The sequence below is a fragment of the Furipterus horrens genome, unplaced genomic scaffold (assembly GCF_987537825.1).
Source record: "Furipterus horrens unplaced genomic scaffold, mFurHor1.1.pri manual_scaffold_2, whole genome shotgun sequence".
NCBI lineage: Eukaryota > Metazoa > Chordata > Mammalia > Chiroptera > Furipteridae > Furipterus > Furipterus horrens.
In genome coordinates, this window is record NW_028327172.1 from 100,000,679 (window position 1) to 100,026,958 (window position 26,280).

Below are 26,280 nucleotides of genomic sequence, written 5' to 3' on the forward strand. Positions count from 1 at the left end.
CTATGTAACTTTAACAACATATGTATACAGTACTGCAAATCCCGCGATATAGCGAAAAATCTGTGATAAATAATTAAATATAATATTTTTTAAAATCCCGTGATACAGTGAGGCCACACTAAGTGAACCACTATTTAGAGAAGGACTACTGTATAAACGTGGTTAATTCCATAATTAGTATTTCTATCTGGGATTAAAAGCCTCCCATTTTTAATCAGCATTAATTATTTTATAAGTTTCTGGGAACTACTGGAAATAAAATTCAATAAGAGATGAGATTTGAAAAAGGGGGTAGATTTTATCAAGAGAATAAAAGTATATATCCAGTACTTCCAGCTTAGTATTTTTAGTCTTGATAACTAAAAGAGATATTAATAGAAAATTATGCAGAATAAAAAAGGGGCAAATTATTCTATTAAAGATATATAAATCATGTAGAAACCTGGAAAATAGAGGGTATCTTTATTTCAGTAAAGCTTTTCATTCTATTCTAACCCCAAATAACAGGGTCAGCAATTCCATTCTACCTGTTACCCTTTCTATGACCCTGGCAGACATCACTAGTTGATGAAGTTGTTTTCACTGAACTGATATGTGGCTTCAAAAGTTCTCCTTAATACAGTCCTGCAGATAGCTGCTCACTACACACTGATTTGGAGTTGGGTTTCCTTTTGAAACCTTGTCACCACCCCTGATCTGGAGAATAGATAGGATTCTCATGCTTTGTACCAGAGGATCATTTACTGAAAGGAAAGGAACCTGTTGAATAATTGGGTTTTGGCATAGATTTGGTTTTATTGTTTGAGATTGTAAGGATGATTTTGACTAATTGAAAGTGCAGTATAATTGATTGAATGCTCTTAAATTAGTCAAGGTTTTTAAACAACTTAGGAAATAGGAAAATAATTTAAAGTAATCTTGATGGTTTTGATAAATGAGCCATTATAGGGAGACTGCACTCAAGATCCTTCACCCAAGGAGGCTGCTCTGAAATAGGGAAGAATAGCCAGCCATGGTTACATCGTAGGAAAAGGCTTGCCACAGTAGGCCATAGGCAGAGTTTTAGACAATCAGGCAAGGCAAGGAAAGCAAGGCAAAGCATAGAACCTAAAATGATGCTGTAGTACATTGCAGAACCAGTATGTTCAACTACACAGTGACGAGCTGCTTTGAATCACTGATTCTGGTCTCTGCAATGGGTTATTTACTATTCTGTTTGCCTAGGTTATATGCTGAACTATGCTTATATAACTCTTAGCCTTATTAAGGAGATACCACCAATATTCATACATATTCACATGGCAATTGAGGACTAGGGAGTGTTAACATTATTGGGTTCTACAAACATACCTTTAATTAATTTAGGAAGAAAATTCAGAAGTGTAGTATGAAAGGAGATCTTTTTAGATGGAGGACATCAGAGAGGATGTGTTAGTGTGGAACTGGGCCAGGTGGAGTTAGATGGAGTTAAGTAAGGTGACAGGGATTTCTAAACTGGGAAAATGAGGGCACAGCTTAATTAATAATGGGCTTAGTTTACGGAAGAGACAAAACAGAAAAATGAGGTTGACTAAGGGGACGAGATTAGGTTCTGAAGGGCCTCAAAATTGAAGCAGTTTAGGTGTGATGTTAAAACATTGGTAAGTCCAGGTTTACTGTAATTCTGAAGCCTGCAAGAAGGATTCATATAGTGGTAAAGGAGATCTGTGAAAGTTTACTATTAACATTTAGAAAAATACCAAAGAATGATGCATATTAAAGCTGGTTAATTATTAGGAGAAAGTTTTCCCTCCATTTCCGTAAAGGATGGGACAAAAAGATTGGTTTAAATTGAAGTAAAAGAATTAAGGTGTATGTAAGAAAACTTTTTAGCAAAAATGATCAGGAAACTGGATCAGGCTGGTAGGTAAATTAAATTACATAGAGGATTTTTTAGGTAAGATGGAGAGTTGAGAATTTTGGGAGAGTCATATAACAGCTCTTTTCATTTTTTAGCAGTACCTTTTCATCTTGGTTATAATAAACTCCCTATAAACATTCAAAGTGTTTATTTTAGTGTTTACTCTCTGTCTATGTAGTGATTGTCTCTGTAAGAAGGGTAGCTGCTTACAGGCCAGTGGCTCTGTAGGCAGAGAAAGCAAGAAAGCTCTTCATCAGTTCTTTTATTCTGCCAGCAAGTAGCAACAACTTTTCTAGGTGTCTGCACATTTTCTCCTTTCTCTGAGAGGTATTGTCATGGCATTTCTCAGTTTTGTTTTCTTACTGAAGTTCTCAAGCAGTGTGTTTCTCTTTTTATTTTTATTTATTTTATTTTTTAGAGAGAGGGGAAGGGAGGGAGAAAGAGAGGGAGAAACATTGGTTGGTTGCCTCTTGTGTGCACTCCAACCAGGGACCCTGCCCAAAACCCAGGCTTGTGCCCTGGACCAGAATTGAACTGGAGACCTTTCACTTTGCGGGACGATGACCAACCTACTGAGCCATGCCAGTCAGGGCGGCAGCATAAGTTTTTGAATGAATAAGAAGGTGAGGGGCAGGGTGCCAAAGCTGCCTTGTACATAGAAGGCTGGGGAGATGAAGGCAGGTAGTGGTGATTCTGTTTGGTGAAAATAGGGTCTTAGAGTCAGGAAAAGGAGAGGACCCATTAGACTTATGATTACATTTCCTTTTCTTGGTTTGGGGTAGGAAGAAGCCAGTGATGTCTGGATGTCCTGGGAGTGAGCAAAACTAAAGGGGAAGGGAAAGGCACAGACTTACCCCTTTGTGTGCTAAACTCAGATGGTGTGATGGAAGCTCTACTCTACCCCTGCATTAACTTTCCTAGGTCACGGCTTGGTTTCCCTGCTTTTCTTCCTCAAAGCTCTTTTCCCCAAAGCTTAGGCAGCCAGGGAAGAACTTGAATTCCCTGAAGTCCTATTCAGTTTTCTGAAGGTTCCTCAGGAGCAGAACCAGTAGATCCTCCCTGTCTCCTGTAACTTCTGGGGACACCTGTTGCACAAGAGGAAAGAACGGGATGGGGCCTCCTTTTTTCTTAGAGTCTTCAAGGTCTCTGCCTTGATGTTTCTCTCTGGAGTTGATTGGCCCTGCCTCTGTGCTTCTCTGGTGCTAAGTGCTGGGCAGCCTGCACCTGCTCATTTTACCTGGGAAATAAGATTGGACCATGGGGCCGGAGAGTGCAGGGAACACCACAGACAAAGTTGGTAGGTGGATAATTGGATCCTTTTACCTTCGAATATCTGGGAAAGTGTACTGTATGCAGAGGATGGCAACCTGTATGCATTTGCTCCAGGTCTTTTCAAAAAGTAAGTACTTTGGAGACAGTGCCTATGAATAGCAAGTAACACCTTTCTTCAAGTTAGAAAACAGTGGTGTCTGGCAGTGGTACCCGCTTTGCAACCAGTGGCATTTCCTTGGTTTAAGCAGAGGGGAAACTGATAATGAATTCCAGAGACCATCCCTCTGGCTTCATGTAATTAATAACATTCAGTTGCTTGGTAGACTATGTAAAGTACTTAAAGTCTTTGCAAAGGGTAAGTGTATGTTCCATTTTTCAGGTGTGGTAAGCTTTTTGTTTAAGTTTGCATCTGTTAGTGTATCATGCATATATATCCCTTCCTCTTTCTGCTTCTGCAATGATGCTGGTATAGATGTACTAAAATAAATTAACACCCTCATTTTCAGTGACTCATCTGTTCAGATGAAGTTACTTGCCAGTCAGTGGTAACCCACATGAGCCTTCCACAACAGAAATCAAGTGTGCGATTCTGTAGGCATTGCGAGACCCCATCCTGCAACAGTGTCCAGCCTCAGATGCTCATCCTGCGTTCTGTATAAAAAGCATGTGCTGTGATTGCTAATAAATGAAGCATTTGTATAAGGCTAGGTATGCAGGAAGGAAAAAGAAAAACAGGCATTTTGTAATTAACAAAAAGAACTAACACCTCCCCCCCTTTTCCTTTTTGGGCTAAAAAGGGGGAGGGCATTGTCCCATAGGAATGCCACCCATTGTGCCCTTTAGTATAGCCTGATTTAATTTTCAGCTTAGCATTTCATAAGTTTGATGTAACTTGGTCTTTTTTTTTTGTCTGTGCTTATAATCTGTTAAGACAACCCCTTCATATAATAAATGGAGTTGGTGGTTCATGGGCTCAAGGAAAACAAAACAGGAAACCATGAGTTCTGCAGATGTAAAAAATTTTGAATGATTTTAGGAAAAAGGGTGTCATGTGGAAGAAATTGTAAGCAAAAGCAGGAGGGCAGAAGAGCCTAGGAGATGTTAGGGACCCAAGAACTGATTTAGTGTGGCTGAAGCTAGGATGAGGGAAGCCGAATTGGAGGTGGAAGAGGTTGAGACTGGATATTTAGTCTTAAGTGAAATCCTAAAAGGCCTTGAATGCCAGGCTAATAAATTATCCTACTTATTAGATGAAGGGATCTCAGAGTTTGGGAAGACAGATCTGGCAGCTTTGTGGAAGTGGGATTAGACAGAAAGGCAGGGTCAGGCAAGTGAAGAAAGGAGGGATGATAGACAGGAAGCCATTCTGGAAGGTAATGGGGCCTTGAACCAGAGCAGTTGGGTCCAAAAGAGATAGAGGTTGTTTTTTACAAACCTTGGCTCATTGATGGTCCAGGTCAATGAAGATGAATGAAAGGTTTAGAATATATCTGAACAGCAATAGTAACAAAATGTCAAGGTGATTATGTTTTCTAAATCTTGACTAACCTACACGATGCATGGAGAAGCTGCTTCTGCCTCAGAGAGGACCTGAAGAATAACTTGGACAAAATAGCCTCCTTGGAGAACTTGAATCTGGCTGAAATACAGAAGTAGGGGAGCATTAGGTGGACCACTGCCCAGGGGCTGTTTTTCATTGGGGTTATCATGAGAAGGCTCAGAGACCTAACCAAATGGAAATCAGGTGTGTTCCAGGCTATAAAATATCCCTGCCTCACGGGTATGCTAAGTGAAATAAGTTAGACATAAAAAGACAACTATTATATGATCTCATTATATTTGGGATCTACTAAAAGCTGAACTCATAGAAACAGAGAACAGACTGGTGGTTGCCAGAAGTGGGTGGTGGGGAGTGGGAGAAATGGGTGAAGGTGATCAAACTTCTACTTATGTAAGATTAATAAGTCCTGGGATGTAATGTACAGCATGGTGATTATAGTTAACAGTCCTGTTTTGTATATTTGAAAGTTGCTAAGTGAAATCTTAAAAGTTCTTATTAACACAAGAAAAAATTGTAACTGTGAGGTGACAGATGTTAACTAAACTTACTGTGGTAATCATTTGGCAATATATACATATATCAGATAATGCTGTACACCTAAAACCAATACAGTGTTATAGGTTAATTATATTTCAATAAAACTGGAAAAAAGATTCCTGTCCCTCCCTCTCTTTCTCTCGCTCTTGAGTTGCAGTTTTCTGGAATGATCAAGTCTAACTCAATTAGCAACAAGTATTTACATATCCAGATTAATGATAGATGGACACCGCACATAGTTTTTCCTAAATCAATTAAAGTTATAATTTTTTCCCCTCAAAACTAGGAGAAATACTAGAAAGAACTGCTACGAAGGGCTTTCTAATTAGCAAGAAAGAATGGGGGCTGATGTGTAATTGATGGGAAATATCTTACATATTTGGGGTTTGTCAAAGGGCAAGGGTTGGACATAGTGACATAGAATTGGAGGCTTAGGATATGATGAAGAATTTAGTTTTAAAGTCGCAGACAGACTTGGTTTCAAATCCTGGCTCTTTCTATTTGTGGCCCCAGGCAAATTACTCAACCCCTCTTGAGCCTCAGTTTCCTCATCTGTAAAATGGGATAATAGATAAAACCTCATAGGGTAATGGGGATTACATAAGTATATGTGTTAAGGGCTTAGGACACAGTCTGGCATCAGGAAACATTCAGTAAATGTCATTTACCTTCTAGTTTACGAAGAAAGATTTAAAAATATTAATGGAAGGGTAGGTATGATTGTCTAGAGCCTGTAATTGGGATTTTAGCTAAAAATTGGGGAGGCTGAAAAAGTAACATTTTTATGATTTTTTAAAAAATAGAGGCATAATTTACATACACTAAAATGCACAAATATCATGTGTTAAGCTAGATGAATTTTTGCATATTTTTAGATCTATGTGGCTACTACCCACAGCCAGCTAAAGAATATATCTATGATCTCAAAGTTCTCTCAAGCTCCTGCCCAGTGTATATCACACATCCCTTGGTCCTTGTTATAACTTCTAGTCTGATTTCTGTCATAATCAGTTAGTTTTTCCTGTCTTTGAAAGTCACACAAATGGAATCATACAATATGTACTCTTTTGTCTCTCTCTCTCTTTTTTCACTTAGTGTAATATTTGAGATTTCTTCATGTTGAATGAATAGGTCGATTTTTAAAAATTGCTCTGGAGTATTCCTTTTGCACATATGTCATCATTTGTTTATCCATTATTATGTTGATTGACATTTGAGTTATATTCAGTTTTTAGTCGTTTGGAATAAAGCTGCTATGACCATTGTTGAACCGATTCTTGGGAACCTATTTACTTGTTTTTCTGGGGTAATACCTTGAAGTGGAATTGCCAGGTTATAGGTTAAGCAAGTATATGTGTAACTTTATTAGACACTGCTAAATGATGTTCCAAAGTGGCTGCATGCTCTCAGAGACGTGTATGTGAGTTCCATCCCATCACTCCATGCCCCTTCAACACTTGGTGTTTTGGCCTTTTTAATTTTAGTCATTTTGGTGGGTATGTAGTAGTATTTCATTTTAGTTTAAAAATAGCATTTTAAGTACTTTTCCTTTATTTTATTTTTAGAGAGAGGAGAAGGGGAAGGGGACAAATATCAATGTGTGGTTGCCTCTCGTGCGCCCCCAAATGGGACCTGGCCCACAACCCAGAGATGTGCCCTGACTGGAAATCACCGGTGACCTTTTGGTTTGCAGGCTGGTGCTCAATCCCAGCAGGCCTAAGTACTTTTTCTCCCTATACAATATAATACATATACTTAATTGAAAAGAAACAACAACAGACTTTGCAGAAGTATAAATAAGAATATTAAAAATCACTCATATGGCCCAGAAAAGACCTAATATTTTGATGTATTTTCCCCTTTAATATATAGACATATATATTTAAGTGTAGTTACTATTTTAGATTAGTAGTTGGGTCCTGATATCTATATTTTTATAGATTCTAAAGACATTTTGATATGCAGCCATACTTGAGAACTACTGAAATATTTTAACTCCTTCCCCCCTACCTCCTATACTTTAGTGCCTGGTCTGGTGACTGAATGAATGAATGAATGGAAGTTTTTGATTTAGATGAGAAAAACTTATTCCCAGCTAAATTAACTTTTCTAATGGATTTCTTAAGCGATTTTTTAAAAAAAATAGCATTCACTTTTAAAAAGTAAAGAGAATAGTGCAATTAAAATCCCCTTATACCCATCACCCAAATTCAACAAGAATTTGTTTTATGTGTCCTTTCAGGTTTGTTTTGTTTTTTTCTGTGAAAGTGTTTTTAAAATTAGTTTTCATGACAGATGCAGTCAGTATGTGAGCAATGTAGAAAATTGTTAGAGAATACAGATAAACAATTAGAAACAGGATATTCTCACCTGAATGTATGGCCTTTTATGGGAGTATCTGAAGGCAAATTCTGGATATTACTTTAACTACTTCAATGTGCATCTAAAAAAAAATTAACTTTTAAAAAACATAACCTCTCTGACTGGTGTGGCTCAGTGGATTGGGTACTGGCCTGCAAACTTGAGGGTCGCTGGTTTGATTCCCAGTCAGGGCACATGCCTGGGTTGTGGGCCAGGTCCCTATTTGGGGACATTTGATAGGCAACCAGCCAGGGCCCAATTGCCTAATTTATGTGCTGGATATTGTAACTTCACTAATAGCCTAGGGAAGTTTTTGAACATGGTGTATCTAGAGCTTAGTTTTGCAGTGTTACATCTGAATTATTGTGGTGAAAAGGTGGCAGAAAGCGGACTAGAAACCTGTGTAGTAGATGACTATGTAGTGATGTATTAATGTGTGTGGTGATTAATGAACTGGAGAAGAATGAGGACAGAGGCTGGTGCCATGTTTTAGGGATCTGTTAGGGGCTCTCTTTTTAAAATTGTGTAAAGACTTTTTCATCTCTGTCGACGTCTAAGTGATTGTTTAAATATGGGTCTTGTTTCTCCTGAGTTTGGCATTGAATATTTCTTCTTTAATCCCAGCAGCACTCTTCTGCCCCACACCCCAACCCCAACCACATAAAATCATCCTGTAATGACTTAGAGGGGCATTAGGGAAACTTTCTGGGGGTTCTGGTATGATCTATTTCTTGATTTAGATGAGGAGTACATCAGTACTTTGAGAAATTCATCCAGTTGTATGTTTATAATTTTATACTGTAGTCTATGTATGTTATGCTTCAATCTTTTGAAAGTTTTACTTGAGACCTGCTGTACAATATTGCTCACAGTTAACAGTACTTTACTGCACAGTAAAAAATTTGTTAAGAGGGTAGATCTCATGTTAAGTGCTCTTATCACAATTAAAAACAAAAAAGAATTGAAGTAGGCCCTACCTGTGAATCCTATTTCAGTGATTTATTCATTACAGGATTCAACTACTTTACCTACCTCTTCTTTTATGAGGCCAATCACATTTATGAACCAGAACAGAAATTGGGGCCTGAGAGGGAAGAATGTAGGCCTGGATTCCTTGCCAAGGACCAGAATTCCTCAGGAGAGCTCTTCATGCCGGGAAAAGGACCTCACTACCAATAGTAGGGTCTGGGACAGGTGAACTCTCCCCCTGACCAATTGATTAATAATTGGGTTGGGGGATGTAAAGTAAAATTTTATTTTTTAAAGGGAGAACCCTGTACCCCAGAAAATTTCCCTAATGCCCTCTCTAAGTCACTACAGGATGAGGAAATATATTTTTGTTAATTTCATATTAGATTTAATTAAAAAATTTTTTATAGAAATGGTGCTGAATAAGATTTCTAGTTTATGGTACTGCTACTATATAATCATCTATTCTTCTGGGTTATGAGTAGATAGGATTCTACCTCAAACAGGCTAACTCAAATAGTTTCCATGAGAGAGTGTTTTGAACTCTGAGCTTCTGACTATTAGAATATATAGCCCATTGTTAAGGTCAACTTTTGTATATAAGCCTATTATATCCATTTTTGGCCTGATTTTCCTAACTTCTAACCTAGAAAGCATGCTATACAACTAGAGGATGGAAAAATTAGTGTGGTTTATAAATGGGCAGTTATTCTGAGTTCACACAGCTAATTTAGAGTTAATTATATTTGAGATGGTTTTAACCACAGTCTCCATTTCTTCTAACACAGATCTTTTATAGCTGGTATTATTTATATACCATTGACTAGTTAAAGGTACAGGGCCCCAGGCTCAGGGCAGCTTGTGCAGTTAATCTCTTGAATTAGATAGAGGTAGTTTTAATTTTATTTTTATCCAAGCATGGATCTTGTCGTGTTGGCAAAGCATTTGATATAAGGACAAAGTTCAACTGTTTATTGCTTTACTTTTTAAATCTGACTTGTGAAACAAGGAAGTACTTCCTACAATCAGGGTTTTACCAATCTAAGAACAGGGAGTTGCTCTGAATGATCAGGGTTAATTTATTAATAATAATTGGGTTCCTTAATGACAGTAAAAAGTAATATCAAAATTGTGTCTGTGCTAGTTAAATCTGTTATGCATTTATATCTATTTTCGAAGACTGTTGGTCTACTTTGAACATTTCTTTCTTGGTGCAAAAGGAATATTTCCTCTTTTTCTTTCTAACCTGTACTTGTGTCCACTACATGTTGATTGAATTAATATTTTTTTCTGTCAGAAACTTATACTTAGTGTTAATTGAGTCAGTTATTCTGACCCTCAGTTCAATAGTCAATATATTTTTATATGAGTTGCCATTTATTTATTTGATTGAGATATAATTGACATATATTATTAGTTTCAGGCATACAAGATAATGATATGATATTTGGACCTTTAGCTCGATTTCACTATTTTACTATTGTAAACAATGTAGCAAAATGTTCTTATGTATGTCTACTAGTACACAATTTTATAAGAATTGCTCTAGAGTATAAGGGAAAAGATCTTTGTTAGGGTAGAAAGCCAATTAAAAAATGTAGAGGGTAAAAGAAAGAGAAGGATACTATTTTAAAAGACACATAGTCCCAATTTATTCATGTAAGAATCATCAATAATGCCAATATCACTGGGTAAAAGTTTGAGGAATAGAATAATTTTGTAGTCTCAAAGTACATTTCCTTTATAGGTAATTATAGTAATAAGTACTTTTTAATCAAAAAGAGAAAAACAGTAACTTACAGTAGTGAATTCTGGTAAGCACTAGCTGGCTTAAGCCAAGTGATCAAAGTTAAATGTTACCAATATGGGATTAACTGTAACTGATGTGATGCACTGAGAAGGATGTAACATGACTTACATAGTATTTCTGCCAAAAGTGTATACGACCTACTTCTAATGAAGAGATATCAGATTATCCAAATTAAGAGACATTCTATTTACAAAATAAAGGTTTGTAATCTATAAAAATGTCAATACCTTTGAAAACCAAGTCTGAGAAACCTTTTCATATTAAAGGAGACTAAAGAGACTTGACCTGTAAACATAAATGTATGGACCAGAAAAAAAATCTCATGAGGAATATTACTGAGACATTTGTCCAAATTTGAATAAGGTCTCTAGATCAGGTACTACTAGTATTGCAGTAATGTTAATTACTAACGTTTTCCTGACTTTGATAAGTATACTATGGTTAAATAAGTGAAGCTTCATGTCCAAAGGAAATCTCTACCTAAATATTTGGTGGTAAAGGGTATGATGTCTGCAATTTGTTCTCAAATGGTTCAGAAAAAAGTATCTTTTTACGATTATAGAGATAGAACAATAAGACAATTGTGTCAAAATTTGGCAATTAGTAATTCTGGGTGAAGTGAACTATTGTTGCAACTTTTCTGTGTATTTGAAGTTGTTAAACAAAAATCTTCTTGAAGTGTACCTGGGGGTGTAATTGTAGGGTTTAGGGCTATGAATATCTTTACATTTACCAGACAGTGCCAAATCATTTTTCAGTGTGGTTGTACTAATTACATTCCCATTGTCCCAAATCTTCACCAAACACTTGATATTATTCAATCTAATATTTTTATCACTCTTTATCGGTGTGAAATTGTGGTTTTAGTTTGCATTTCTCTAACTAAAGTTGAACATCTTTTAAATGTTTATTCATTAAGGTTTACTGTTTTTGTGACTTTCCATATTCTTAGCTAAATTTTTTACTGAGTTCTTTGACCTTTTCTTATTTGGGGGTATCTTAATATATTTTAGAACTTAATCCTTTGTCAATTAAATACATTACAGTTACCCACATATTTTTGAGAGAGGCTTAAGTAAAATGAAAACTAAATTATATTTTATCTGAGTTACACAGAATAAAGTAGGTCAGAGGGGAGAGAAAATATTGCACATCAAGGATATAGGGGCCAGAGAGACCTGGCTTCTTTTTACAGATCTTCTGGCTCAGCTAAATAATATGAGGCACCTTGAACTTGCTTTCTTGTCTCTGGCCCTCTGAAAAAGGTTCTTTTTAGGACTATCCACTGTCTCTAGTGTGTTTCAGAGATTTGCTGAATAACTTGTTCTTTCCTCCTTTTCTAGACTTAAAAGAAATCTATATATTTCTAAATAATGAAACTCTTGCATGGCTAAATTTTGGCCAGTTAGTTCCATTGAGTAACCTGCTTTGTATTGCAGAGCCTGAAAACAAGAGGGTAATTCAGTAGTGACACTGTCTTGGCTCATTCTCTAACACTGATTTTCAGAGATGATAGAGAAAGGTTAAACCCCTTCGATTTGACTGCTGAAAAAGATAATCACATGAACCTACAAGAACTTAGTTTATTGTGCTAATTCTTAAGGTGTAGGTAATAGCTTTCAGAGAAGGAAAACTCTGACTCCAAAAAACCTCCGCTGCCTTGCGGTATACCTCTTCAGGGGAAAGGCTAAGGGAGTAAACCCCGACAGAAAATCCGGAGCCGGAGTCCCTAAGGCGGTTTGACGTTGTAGTCAACACCAGCAACTCCTGCGGCGCACCTGAAGCCAAGCTGTATTGACTCCGTCTTTCCCTTGGACCCTTCAGCTGCGAAGAGAGGGGGGGGGTCTGGTGCATGGGCAACAGCAGACCCTCCATATCACCCTGCCCAGGCTCTGTAGCTTCAGCTTCACTGGAGAGGACACTCCAGCGTCATCGCAAGATGTCGATTCAACACGGGAGGAGACAGATACCGTGTCACTCCCGAGTTGGACTGCACAGCCATTCTCGGCGGTGCAGATAGACTCTTAAGAAGCTACACCATCGTCTCTCGAGACGGACGGCTGCCGACGACGAGGTAATAGCTTTACATGTAGACAAAAACAAACAAGAAACACCAAAAAAAAACAAAAAAAAAAAACGAAAACCCCAAAGTAAAACCTTAACATTTTAACCCTGTAAAGAAACTAACAATTCCCACTCCCCCACCCCCATTTTATAAAGAGGCACCACGTTAGGTGATTTATCTATCAATCACAGTAATAGAGCTGGTTGTTGTCTGAAATAGCACTTGACTTTGGACTCCAGGTGCTCATTACTTTCTACTCCAGTGCATTATGCTGCTATTCCTTCAAAACACTGATACATTTCGGCTCCCTCTGTGGATCCACGTACAAGTTTTCCAGAAGATATATAATACAGTACTCTCCACATTCCTCACTGACTTCCTAGGAAAATGGAAAGTGCGAAATTCAAGTGGGGTCTCTTCCAGGAAATTTAATATCTTAATCTCCACCTCCAAATAAAAGCCTTTTCTAAGGTAGGGAATACATTTTTTTCTTTGTGACATACCTCAGAGGGACAAATGGATAGTCATATCACTGTGTATATAACTACTCTTTATTCTTCAATGACATTCTCATCAATTTTTTTTTTTTTTTTTTTTTTTTTAGTAGTTTACAACTGAGTGGCAGTAGTCATATCATTTTATAAATTTCTGGTACTTGAAAAATCTTTGAATTATTTTTTAAAAATTTTTATTTATTTATTTTTAGAGAGTAAGGAAGGGAGGGAGGAAGAGGGGGAGAGAAATATCAGTATGTGGTTGCCTCTCATGTGACCCCAACTGGGGAACCGGTCCACAACCCAGGCATTTGCCCTGACTAGGAATCAAACCGGCAGTCCTTTGGTTCGCAAGCCAGTGCTCAATCCATTTAGCCACACCAGCCAGGACTGAATTATTTTCTTTATGAAAAATACAATAACAGTACAAAGAGGAAAAATCTTATTGTCCAGAGGTAACTACTTAATGCATCCTTCTTAACATTTTTCAATGTATATATATTTCATAGATTTAGATCCTGTTTTTTTCACTTAGCATTAGAATTAATGGATACTTTATTTCTCATTGTCGGGATCTATTATAATGGAAAATGCTACAGTGAACACTCTTGCCTACAATACTTATTATTTTCTTATGGCAGATTTCTAGAATTAGAATTATTGAATCATTAGCAAGACTATCTTTAGGTGGGCAAAGGAGGAAAAAGTGGGGACAACTGTAATAGCATAAACAATAGAGTACTTACAATTAAAAAACATATTTTTAGTCTCTTTGTGCCAAACAGATTTTGACAAAGTTGCTACCAGTTTCATACTCATACCAAATTGAGTATGAGAATACCTGCCTTTATTATTCCTGTCATTGAAAGTTATCCCTAAAAATGTTGCCGATTTGATAATATAAATAGGCCCAGCTGTCTAATTCACATTTCTTTTATCACTAGTAGAATTTTTTTATGTATTATTTATTTATGTTGTTACTGTGAATTCAGGTCATGAACTTTGCTTACTTTTCTATTATAGCCTGTGTTTTTCTTATAAAATATTTTTTACTTATTAAAAACAACCTTTTGCCATTTGTGGTAAATACCTTTTGCCATTTTGCTTGGGTTTTTGGCTTTATGGCTTTATCTGATGAAAACACAAGTCTTTATTTTTACACAGCCTAGATCTCTACTTGGGGAGAGTTTCTTTCTGTGAGTTCTTTCGCTAATGGTGGGAGGGAGGAAATGTAAGCAGGAGGGTTATTAGGGACTAAAATTCCTCTGTAGTAAATTGAAATCTGGGTAAGGGCCATTTCATGCAGACTCCATGATTTCACTTCATTTCCCACTGCATTTGCTTGTCTTTTATTTCTGATATCTGTCATATTACCCATTAAATTTATTTGTCTTGTGCACAGTTGACCCTTTGGTCAGTTGTTTATATGTCCTGTGGCATTTTCTCATGTCTTGATGCTTTCTTTTAAGGTATTATCCAAAGAGATGAGTCACCCATGGAAAAAGGGCTCTCTGGTCTGCGAGGAAGGGACTTTGAGCTGTCTGATGTGTTTTATTTCTCCAAGAAGGGGTTGGAAGCCATTGTGGAAGATGAAGTGACCCAGAGATTCTCCTCAGAGGAGCTAGTGTCATGGAATCTCCTCACAAGGACCAATATAAATTTTCAGTACATCAGTCTGCGGCTCACCATGGTGTGGGTGCTGGGCGTCATAATACGCTACTGTGTCCTACTACCTCTGAGGTATGTCTCCTGCTCAGTTATTTGATGGTAAAATTGAATTGGTTCAGCTTTCTTTTAAAATCATGTATGTAATGGCCACATGTGAATATTATGGTACTTATCCTTCTCACTTACGAAAACACCACCAAATGTGATCTCCACAGGAATGTATTAAGTATCTATTCTCCTTTCACATTTTCCCCCAAATGAATGTGTATATTTAGAATCCATGGATCGGTCTGGATCCATGTTATTCTTTTTTCAAAAAAAAGTTTTATTTATTTATTTATTTTTAGAGAGGAGAAGGGAGGGAAAAGGGGAGGGAGAGAAACATCAATGTGTGGTTGCCTCTCACATGCCCCTAACTGGGGACCTGGCCTGCAACCCAGGCATGTGCCCTGACTGGGAATTGAACTGGCGACCCTTTGGTTTGTAGGCTGGCTCTCAGTCCACTGAGCCACACCAGCCGGGGCTAGATCTACATTACTCTTTCAGTCATAGACAATTTGATGGATAGAAAAGGGAAGTGAGAAAAAAAGAAGAGGATTTATAGTTTCACATTCACCTGTGTGGCAACCGAACTATAATTGTCTCTCTTTACTGATCTGTAATGGTTCATAGCTGCATAGGAAAAAAAACTTTCTGAGAGTGGTTACCACATGGAAGAGAGCCATGCAGAAGAGAGAATTTGTTCTATGCACATCCATTTATGCTCACTCACTTTTCTTATTAAAAGTTCCACACCTGGCTCTCCTTTTGGTTCTAAGTTTGAGGGCCACCTGATGAGGAGGTACCTTTAAGCTCAGTTGACCAGAGGCATAGTGTGGAACATAAGAGTAGAAGAGGTTTCACTGGGCATTAGGATGATGTGCAAGTGACTCAGGTTTAGTTAGTGTGGTGGTGGCGGGTGGTAAGCATGTGTACCAACCACAACATTGCTGCTGATTGTCTTGCCTTATTTCCCTTGGACATGGCCTTGGCATTCTCTCAATAGAGCTTTCCACACAGTTGCTACAGCTAACAAAATTGGTACATGAGTTGAAACCTCTTTACCATCCCTAGGGTGGCCTATACTTGCCTCACTCAGATTTATTACAAGGAAAGAGATTGCTTAAGTGTAAGCAAAGGCACATTTCTAAGAAACTCTTTCTGTTTTCTTATGCTCATGTTGCCATTTTCTAGATATTAGGGCATAACACATCATTTGAAATCATTTCAGCTGTGATAACAAAGTGAAATTCAGGGTTTCATATACACTTTTGCTTGAACCATATGCCAGTGTTCCCAGAATGGGGTCTTGTACCCTTGGATGCCCAAGACTACTCATTGGCATGCAGGAAGGAAATATTCAAGCTTTTATTTATTATGTTTCCAGTTTATTAATTAGAGCTTCCATTCATTGTTTTTATTCTTAAAAGGAAATGAAACTTCAGTGAAGCTGAGTATATAGATTAGTTCTTCTATCTTCACTTGGTCTATGGATCAGGCACCATATCCAAGGCAACTTGAGGGAACAGTAAAGATTTTACAACACAAGAGTACTTGAGATTTCCTCATTTGCTGGTTAGGTTTCCCCTGCTGTGGGTGTCCAGCAAATGGTGTTTGATTTATCTAGTTTAAACTAAACTAGTGCTCACAAAATAGATAAGTGACATAAAATATTCTTGCAAAGAAACCAGATTTAAGATAAACCTGTAATGTTGTAAGCACCCAAGAACAAGAAGAAAAGGCAGAATTGATACTCCTGCTTTTGGTACATATCCTTCAGAATTGCTTTGTGAATGATGTTTGAAAGAGGGAGCTACTACAAAGTGAGGATTTATAAACAGACTGTGCTAAATTAGTTTGTGTTGGTGGTTGTACAACTCTGAATATGCCAAAAAGAAAAAACAAAAAAACCCTACTAGTTGTACATTTAAAATGGGTGACTTTTATCATATGTGAATTGAAGCTCCATATACTCTTTAAAAAAAGCCAGATTGTTGTTGATACCTTGTGTCATCTAAGAGAACTCTCCTGTTTGCTCTCTTAAATTGGAAAACAGAATTTTCTGGCCTGTTAATTTAGCAACAAAAACCTTCAATAGTTTTGAATACAATTGTTAAGCATGTTAAAATGTCATCCCTCTGCTTTAATATGTAGGAACAAGTTATTCTCATTAAACAAGATAGCAAAACATTTTAAAACTTTTGTATAATTGGTTCAGTCAAAATAGAAGCATAGGTAAATACATGTTGCCTTCTTACACAACTACTGCAAAAATTACAACTAGACTACAAAACAAATATCACCCAGATTCATCAGGAAATCAAGCCATATGGAAGACCAGCAATCAAGGATTTAAAGAAGCCACGTTCATCCACAGACATAAGAGGAGTGGAGATGCATGGAGATGCGTGGAAATGCGTGGAGGTGTATGCAGAGGTGTGGAGACCTGGAGTGGTGCGGAAGGGTGCAAGATGTGGAACAGGTGGTCCCTCATCCATGTGTGGTAGATAAAAATTGGGAGGCATACCTCGGAAGTGAAGGATCCTGGCCCCAGGCTAGAACACCCAGCCCAGGGTTCCACTGCCAGGAAAATAAGTCCCTATTACTTATGGCTATAAAAACCAGTGGGGGTTGGGGCAGCAGAAGAAATTAAGGGATTCTCAGGAGACTCCTCTTTAAAAAAAAAAAAAAGTTCTTTTTTTTTTTTCTTTTTTTAAAGATTTTACTTACTTACTTTTTACAGAGAGGGAAGAGAGGGAGAAAGAGAGGAAGAAAAACATCCGTATGTGAGAGATATATCAATCAGTTGCCTCTCACATGCCCCCAAATGGGGATGTAGCCTGCAACCCAGGCATGTGTCCTCACTAGGAATTGAACTGGCAACCTTTTGGTTCACAGGCCTGGACTCTGTCCACTGAGCCACACCAGTCAAGTCTCAGGAGACTCCACTTAAAGGGCCTGCAATGCACTTAGGATTTATGCAGACGCACCCACTCTGCGATTCAGAATCAGGGCAACAGCTGGAAGGGCACCAGTGGCACATGGGGAGAAATTGAAGTGACTGGCAACAGGGAGAGTGCTGGGAGACAGCTTCCTCACGAGCAAAACTTCCAAGGCCAGGCAGCAGCATTGTTGCCTCTCTGAGCCCTCCCCCACACATAGCCACAGAGTAGTGATATGGGTTACCCTGCTATGGCAATTACCTAAGGTTCCACCCTATACAACTTACAGGTGTGCTTTTCTACAATAGGCCACACTACTAAGACAGGAAGTCAAAGTAGGTGTACCTAATACACAGAAACAAACATAAGGAGGCTACCAAAACGGAGAGATAAAGAAATATGGCCCAAATAAAGGAACAGAACAAAACTCCAGAAAAAGAACTAAATGAAATGGAGATGAGTGAAGGAGAAGATGGCAGAGGAGTGTGGGGAGGCTGCGCTTTCAGGCTCCCGAGACCCATCTGTAGTTTGGGCTAATTGCAGACAGAACATCTCAGTGAGCAGCTGGACACTGGGAGGAGCTGAGCCTTGGCACTGCTAGATTAGAGAAAAGCCATCTGGGAACAACCTGTTTAGTGAGGATAGCAGAGGAAAAAAAGATGAGACAGGATTCGTGACTGCGGTGGCTGCCCGAGCTGCAGCTGAAAGTACACAAAGGCTTTTTGGTGACCACAGGCTTCCCCAGAGAGGAGTCTGGAGGAAAGCAGATCTCTGCCTGCTGGCAGAAATGGGACCTGGCCAGGTGGCATTGGCGCTGAAGGACAGGAGAAAGTGTACTGCTGTGCAAGTGAGAATGTAATTTTCCTTTATATTTTTCTCTTGTGGACTGCAGAGAGGGGTGGAAAGTTTGGGGGTGGTAGGACATTCTTGAGGCATGCAGGCGCAGAGATGCACTTGTCCACTACCCAACCCTCCCCTTGGGTCGTGAGGGCGTGCATAGGGAAGTGCCCTCATTCACTGGCCCAGGTGCTCGGAGCTGCGAGTCCAGGTGCACCTCGGACACGCCCCAACGGGCACAGGGAAGGCCCACTGAACATGCAGAAGGCCGTGCGCAGACACCCCTGGCAAGCTCCAGTGGGTACCAGGCCAGAGTGCAGACCACATGCTCAGGCTCTGTTCCTGCCTGCCCAGGCGGGTGCAGGAATGGCGGGCTGCTGCAGCGCTGGAACAGCGGGCAGAAGCAACTCACAGATGCTCACTTCCACTGTGCACAAGTGTCTGGGGCCCTGCCCTGGGAGGCGAGAGACCAGCTCCCAGAGAGCAGCTAAAGGTACCTCGGCTCGCTCCAGTGGGCGCCAAGGGAGCGTGCCATGCCAGCAGGTGCACACCGCTGCTGCAAGGAACAAGAACCTCTGACCTGCCACATTAGACCAGCTGAGGACGCAGAAAAAGAAGACGACACACGAAGGCTGAACTGAGTAAAAACATTTCTTTTCTTTTCTTTTTTTCCCTTCCTTAAAAAAGGGAAAAAAGAAAAGAAGAGAGGAAGGGGGAAAAACAAACAAACAAAAAAACACTATATCTCTAATTTGTTTCGTACAATCTCTCCTTCTCATCCTTCCTCTTTAATCGTTGTTTATTTGTTTGTGTGTCTAGTTTAGCCTCCCTTTCACTCTAAATAAATAGAATATAATTACTATATAAATCCAATACTATACAATCCCACTTTCTTACTATATTCTGCATTTTCCATCCTTTTCTTCTATTGTTATTAACATACAATGTAAATATTACCTACTGTCTTGCATAGTCTCAACTATTATTAATCTATCATCCCCTCTCTCAAAAATCATATTTTTCCTCCCTAAAAACAACTCTTATCTATTCTTGCTTTAGTATAAAAGCTCTAATCTCTCTACATTTATATTAATACTGGCTCGTTGGCTGACGATAGCGGGATAGAGGGTGGGGGATATTTTTGAGGGTGTGGGTCTCCTGCAGGGGCTCTGTGTTTATGTTTTTAACAGCATCTCCACAAAAGAATTCAAGACAAAGTGGATAGAGTGACTCTCAATCAACTATCCAGAAGGAAGATCCTACCAAAGAGCATCTGAAATATAACCAGACAGCGTAAACAAACGACATAAAGGGTAACCCAAGAACATAAGGCTCAGGAGATCAAAGAGACTGCACCACTGAAAACCCCATATCTCCTATAAAGACTCTCATGCCACAAAGGTGGGAAGTCAAAGCAGACAAACCCAAAAAATGAAAACAAACAAGAAGAATCCAACATGGTAAGACGCAGAAATAACCTCTCAATGAAAAGAAAAGAGGAATCCCCAGAAAGAGAGGTACATGAAATAGACATAGCCCAAATGTCAGACATGGAATTCAAAACAATGGTGGTGAAGAAGCTCAATATACTCGACAACTTTAAAAACAACTATGACAGCCTCCAAGGAAGTTACCAACAACTCCAAGAAAATTACAGGGAGCTTGCAGAGAACTACACCAGCATAAAAAAAGACATAGAAACTATTAACAAGAACCAGGAAGAAATGAAGAATTCAATCTCTGAACTGAAAAACACAATAGAATCAGTCAAAAGCAGACTAAACGAAGCAGAGGATCGGATTAGTGAGTTAGAAGATAATGTAGAGAAAAATTCCCAGGCAATACAGCAAAATGAAAAAAGACTGAAAAAGTATGAAGAAGAAATAAGGGAATTACAGGATAGCATCCTTATGGTATCAGAATAATTGGAATTAAAGAGGGATCAGAAGAACAAGGAATAGAAAACTGATAGAAGAAATAGTGACAGAAAATTTTCCGAACCTGATGAGAGAAAAAGTTATACAAGTTCAGGAAGCACAGAGAGTTCCAATAAAGAAGAACCCCCCAAAACCCACTCCAAGGCACATCATAATTAAAATGGCAACATTCCAAGACAAAGAGAAAATCCTAAAAGCAGCAAGAGAAAAACAGCAAATAACATACAAGGGAGCTCCAATAAGGCTATCAACCGATTTGTCAAAAGAAACAGAAGGGAATGGTCAAAAATATTTCAAGCAATGAAAAACAAAGGCCTACAGCCAAGAATACTCTACCCAGCAAGACTCTCATTCAAAATGGAAGGTGAAATTAGTAGTTTCTCAGACAAAGGAAGACTAAAAGAATACATCTCCACCAAACCAGCATTGCAAGAGATGCTAAAGGGAATATTTTAAGAAAAAGAAGAAAAAAAAAAAAAAAAAAGAGGAGAGGAACAGAGGTAAAAAGGGAAATGAATAACCTGTCAATAAATAACCTTAAATGTAAATGGATTAAATGCTCCTATTAAAAGACATAGGGTAACGGAATGGGTAAGAAAACAGGACCCACATATTTTCTGTCTACAAGAAACACACCTCAAAACAAAAGATTTACATAGACTGAAAGTAAAGGGATATAAAAAAATATTCCAAGCAAACAACCCTGAAAAAAAAAGCTGGGGTAGCAGTCCTCATATCAGACAAAACGGATTTCAAAGCAAGGGCAATAAAAAGAGGCAAAGAAGGATATTTCATAATACATAAAGGAACAATCCATCAAGAAGATATAACATTGATAAACATATATGCACCCAACATGGGAGCATCCAAATACATAAAGAAAATACTAGAAGACCACAAGAAGGATATTAACAACAAGACACTCATAGTAGGGGACTTCAACACTCCATTATCAACAGTAGACAGATCATTGAAACAAAGAAACACCAAGGACATACAGGCATTAAACAACACACTAAACCACATGGACTTAACTGATATATATAGAACTTTTCACCCCAAAGAAGCAAAATATACATTCTTTGCAAATGCACATGGGACATTTTCAAAGATAGACCACATTATAGGACACAAAACAAGTCTCAACAAATTCAAGAAAACTGAAATTATATCAAGCATCTTTTCAGACCACAATGCCTTGAAACTAAAAATCAACCGCAGAGAAAACAAATCAAAGACACCCAAACTCGTGGAGAATGAATAACATGCTATTAAATAATGAATGGGTTAACAATGACATCAAAGAAGAAATCAAGAAATTTTTAGAAAGTAATGATAATGAACACACAACAACCCAAAACCAAAGGTACACAACAAAAGCAGTCCTAAGAGGGAAGTGCATAGCAATACAGGCAATGTGAAAAGGAGAGAAGAATCTCAAATAAAAAATCTAACCCTAAAGCTACAAGAACTGGAACAACAAAAACAAACAAGGCTAGGGCAAAAAAAAGGAAGGAAATCATCAAGATCAGAGCAGAATTAAATGACATAGAGACTAAACAAACAACCCAAAAGATCAACGAAACTAGAAACTCGTTCTTCGAAAAAATAAACAAAATTGACAAGCCTCTAGCCAGGCTCATCAAGAAAAAAAAGGAAGAAGACCCAAATGAACAATATCAGAAATGAAAGAGGAGAAATCACGACTGATACCACAGAAATACAAACGATAGTAAGAAATTACTACAAACAACTGTGTGGCAAAAAATTTGACAACCTAGAAGAAATGGACAAATTTCTAGAAACATATAGCCTTCCAAAACTGAATCAAGAAGAAGTAGAAAGTCTCAACAGACCGATAACAAAGAAGGAAATTGAAACAGTAATCAAAAATCTCCCTGCACACAAAAGCCCTGGACCGGATGGCTTCACAGGCGAATTTTAGAAAACATTTAGGGAAGAACTAACTCCTACCCTCCTCAAACTATTCTAAAAAATCCAAGAAGAGGGAAAAATCCCAAACTCTTTCTATGAAGCCAGTATTACCATAATCCCAAAACCAGGTGAAGACACAACAAAGAAAGAAAACTATAGGCCAGTATCACTTATGAACATAGATGCTAAAATCCTCAATAAAATATTGGCAAACAGGGTCCAGAAATACATCAAAAAGATCATACACCACGATCAAGTGGGATTCATCCCAGGGATGCAAGGATGGTTTAATATTCACAAGTCAATAAATATAATACATCATCTAAACAAAATGAAAGACAAAAATTACATGATTATATCAATAGATGCAGAAAAAGCATTTGATAGAGTACAACACCCATTTATGTTGAAAACACTCAGCAAAATGGGAATAGAGGGAGCATACCTTAACATAATTAAGGCTATATATGAGAAGCCTGAAGCCAACATAATACTTAATGGACAAAAACTGAAAGCATTACCCCTGAAATCAGGAACTAGATAAGGCTGTCCACTCTCTGCATTCTTATTCAACATAGTGTTCGAAGTCCTAGTCACAGCAATCAGACAAGAAAGAGAAATAAAAGGCATCCAAATTGGTTGGGAAAGAAGAAGTAAAGTACCTAAGAGTAAACTTAACCAAAGAGATAACAGACCTGTACTCTGAAAATTACGTAACATTGAAGAAAGAAATTAAGGAAGATACGAATAAATGGAAGCAAATACCATGTTCTTGGATGGGAAGAATCAACATCATTGAACTGGCCATACTACCCAAAGCAATTTACAAATTCAATGCAATCCCTATTAAAATACCAATGACATATTTCACAGACCTAGAACAAATACTTCAAAAATTCATATGGAACCAAAAAAGACCCCGAATAGCAAAAGAAATCTTGAGACAGAAGAATCAGCAGGAGGAATCACAACACCAGATATCAAACAGTACTACAAAGCCACTGTGATCAAAACAGTCTGGTACTGGCATAAGAACAGACATATAGATCAGTGGAACAGAATAGAGAGTCCAGAAATAAACCCAGGCCTCTATGGTCAACTAATATCTGATAAAGGAGGAAGGAACATAAAATGGAGTGAGAAGAGCCTCTTTAACAAATGGTGCTGGAAGAACTGGATAGGGACGTGCAAAAAAATGAAACTAGACCACCAACTTACATCACACACAAGAATAAACTCAAGATAGATCAAAGACTTAAATGTAAGCCATGACACCATAAAAGTCCTAGAGGAAAACATAGGCAGGAAAATTTCAGACATCCCACATAACAATATTTTACGGATACATCTTCTAAGGCAAGAGAAATAAAGAAAAAAATAAAGAAATGGGATTACATCAAACAAAACAGTTTCTGCTTAGCAAAAGAAAACATCAGCAAGATGAAAAGGAAACCAACCATATGGGAAAACATATTTGCCAATGATTTCACAGACAGGGGACTGATCTCCAAAATATATAAAGAGCTTATACGACTCAACATCAAGAAAACAAACAACCCAATTAAAAAATGGGCAAAGGACCTGAACAAACACTTCTCCGAAGAGGACATACAGAAGGTCCATAGACACATGAAAAAATGCTCAACATCATCAGACATCAGAGAGATGCAAATAAAAACCACAATGAGATACCATTTTACACCAGTCAGAATGACCATCTCAACAAATCAACAAACAACAAGTGCTGGCAAGGATGTGGAGAAACGGGAACCCTACTGCACTGTTGGTGGGAATGCAGACTGGTCCAGTTACTATGGAAAACAGTATGGAATTACCTCAAAAAACTAAAAATGGAACTGCCTCTTGAACCAGCGATTCCACTGCTAGGATTATACCTGAAAAATCCTAAAACCCTAATTCAAAAGAACTTATGCACCCCTATGTTCATAGCAGCCCTGTTTACAATAGCTAAGTGCTGGAAACAACCTAAGTGTCCATCTGTAGATGAGTGGATCAAAAAACGGTGGTACATTTACACAATGGAATACTATGTAGCAGAAAGAAGGAACTCCTGCCATTTGTGACAACATGGATGGAACTAGAGAGAATTATGCTTAGAGAAATAAGCCAGGCAAAGAAAGCGAAATACCATATGATATCACCTAATACAGGAACCTAAAGAACAATACAAACAAAAGAACTAAATTGAACAAAGAACAGACTCATAGTCAATAGGGGGGAGGGGGGAAGGGAGAGAAGGGTGATAAGTAAGGGAAGCGTTTAGTCAAAGAACGTGTGTAAATGACTCATTGACACAGACAACGGGGTGGGATATTATTGTGGGAGAAGGGGTGGGCTATGTGGGGGAGAGCAATGGGGGGAAAATGGGACAACTGTAATTGGAAAACCAAAAAATAAAAATAAAGTAAAATAAAAAATAATAAATTGATACAATTGTAAAAAAAGAAAAAAAGAAATGGAGATGAGCAACCTATCAGATGCAGAGTTTAAAACACTGGTTATCAGGATGCTCAAGGAACTCATTGGGTACTTCACTGGCATCAAAAATACCCAGGCAAAAATGAAGTTTACATTAAGTGAAATAAATGAAAACCTGCAGAGAACCAACAGTAGAGGGGATGAAGCTGAGAATCAAATCAATTATTTAGAACTCAAGGAAGAAAAAAGCATTCAATCAAAACAGGGAGAAGAAAAAAATAATTTAAAAAAATGAGGCTAGGCGAAGGAGCCTCTGGGTTATTTTCAAACATACCAACATCTGAATCATAGTGATGACAGAAGGAGGAAAGGAAGAGCAAGAATTTGAAAACTTATTTGAAAAAATAATGAAAGAAAACTTCCCTGATTTGGTGAAGGAAATAGAATACAAGTCCAGGAAGCACAGAGAGTCCCAAACAAGATGGATGCAAAGATTAACAGTAAAGGAAATAGAGAAGCCAAAGAACTTACATGCATGATCGGTGGACATAAACTAAGGAGGGGGGTTGCTGGAGGGAATAGGGGTACCGGGTGGAGGGGGGCAAAGGAAAAATTGGGACAACTGTAATAGTATAATCAAAATATATTAAAATAACTTTTACATAATTGATAGATGAGGTTACAAAAGTGGTTTAGTTACAGCATCATGACTCACATGAGAATATGGCAACTAAAGAAAACTGAATTTGTCCTTCAAATTGCTGTGTCAAGAAGTGTTAAAACAAGACTTTAATACCTTAATAAGGTGTTTATGAGGAAACCTCATTTATTTTGAAAGATTATAAATCTCAACCTTTTATTTTTGTGTATTTCTATTTACATTTCTAGAAATGACTCTCTTTTTGAAGTTATTGGAAATACATTGAATGTATTTTTCAAAAATGATAAAGTGTCTATGTTGAGATAAAAGGTATTATCAGTCTTCTTGTTTACTAACTGCCAAGTTATGTTGAACCTTGCAAAGGAACAACATTTAGATTTGCATAAAGAAACATATAATTGGTGTTCTCATTATGGAAGAGCCTTTGAGTACAACTTTTTGGCCATTTGCTATAAATTTTAAATTTCTTGGAGAAAAATTTGCTTTGTGCTTTTTTGCTCCCCTGTCATTAAAAAACAGAAAAAAACAGGCTATTTTCAAACTTTTGCAAGGTATTTTCTCCTACAACTATACAAGGCCACACCAAAGTATGCTGAATAGAAAATGATGGCTACCTGAAGTGACTCTTTTATACAACATAAAAATTTTTTTCTTATAAAAGTTAATATGTGTATATTTAAAATAATTCAGAATAATTTAAAAATTAAAATAATTCAGAAAAGCAGAAAGACAAGACATTTAATTTATTCCCTCTACTTAGCCTTCTTAACCCTCTGATGATTATGTGGATTGAACTTGATGGTTTCTGAATCAATTTCCAGGCCTTGTCTATGCGGCTATAGACTAGTTATGT

The 26,280-nt window shown here is 37.8% G+C and overlaps 1 protein-coding gene across 3 annotated transcripts in view; it reads left to right on the forward strand.

The window, feature by feature from the left end:
• GPAT3 (glycerol-3-phosphate acyltransferase 3) overlaps positions 1-26,280 on the forward strand; it is a 63,010-nt gene that overhangs the window by 20,341 nt on the left and 16,389 nt on the right. For all 3 annotated transcript variants that reach the window (XM_090266249.1, XM_090266250.1, XM_090266251.1), the window contains exon 4: positions 14,439-14,709. In XM_090266249.1, coding sequence (XP_090122375.1) covers positions 14,439-14,709 — 271 coding nt within the window. The remainder of the gene's footprint in view (positions 1-14,438; positions 14,710-26,280) is intronic.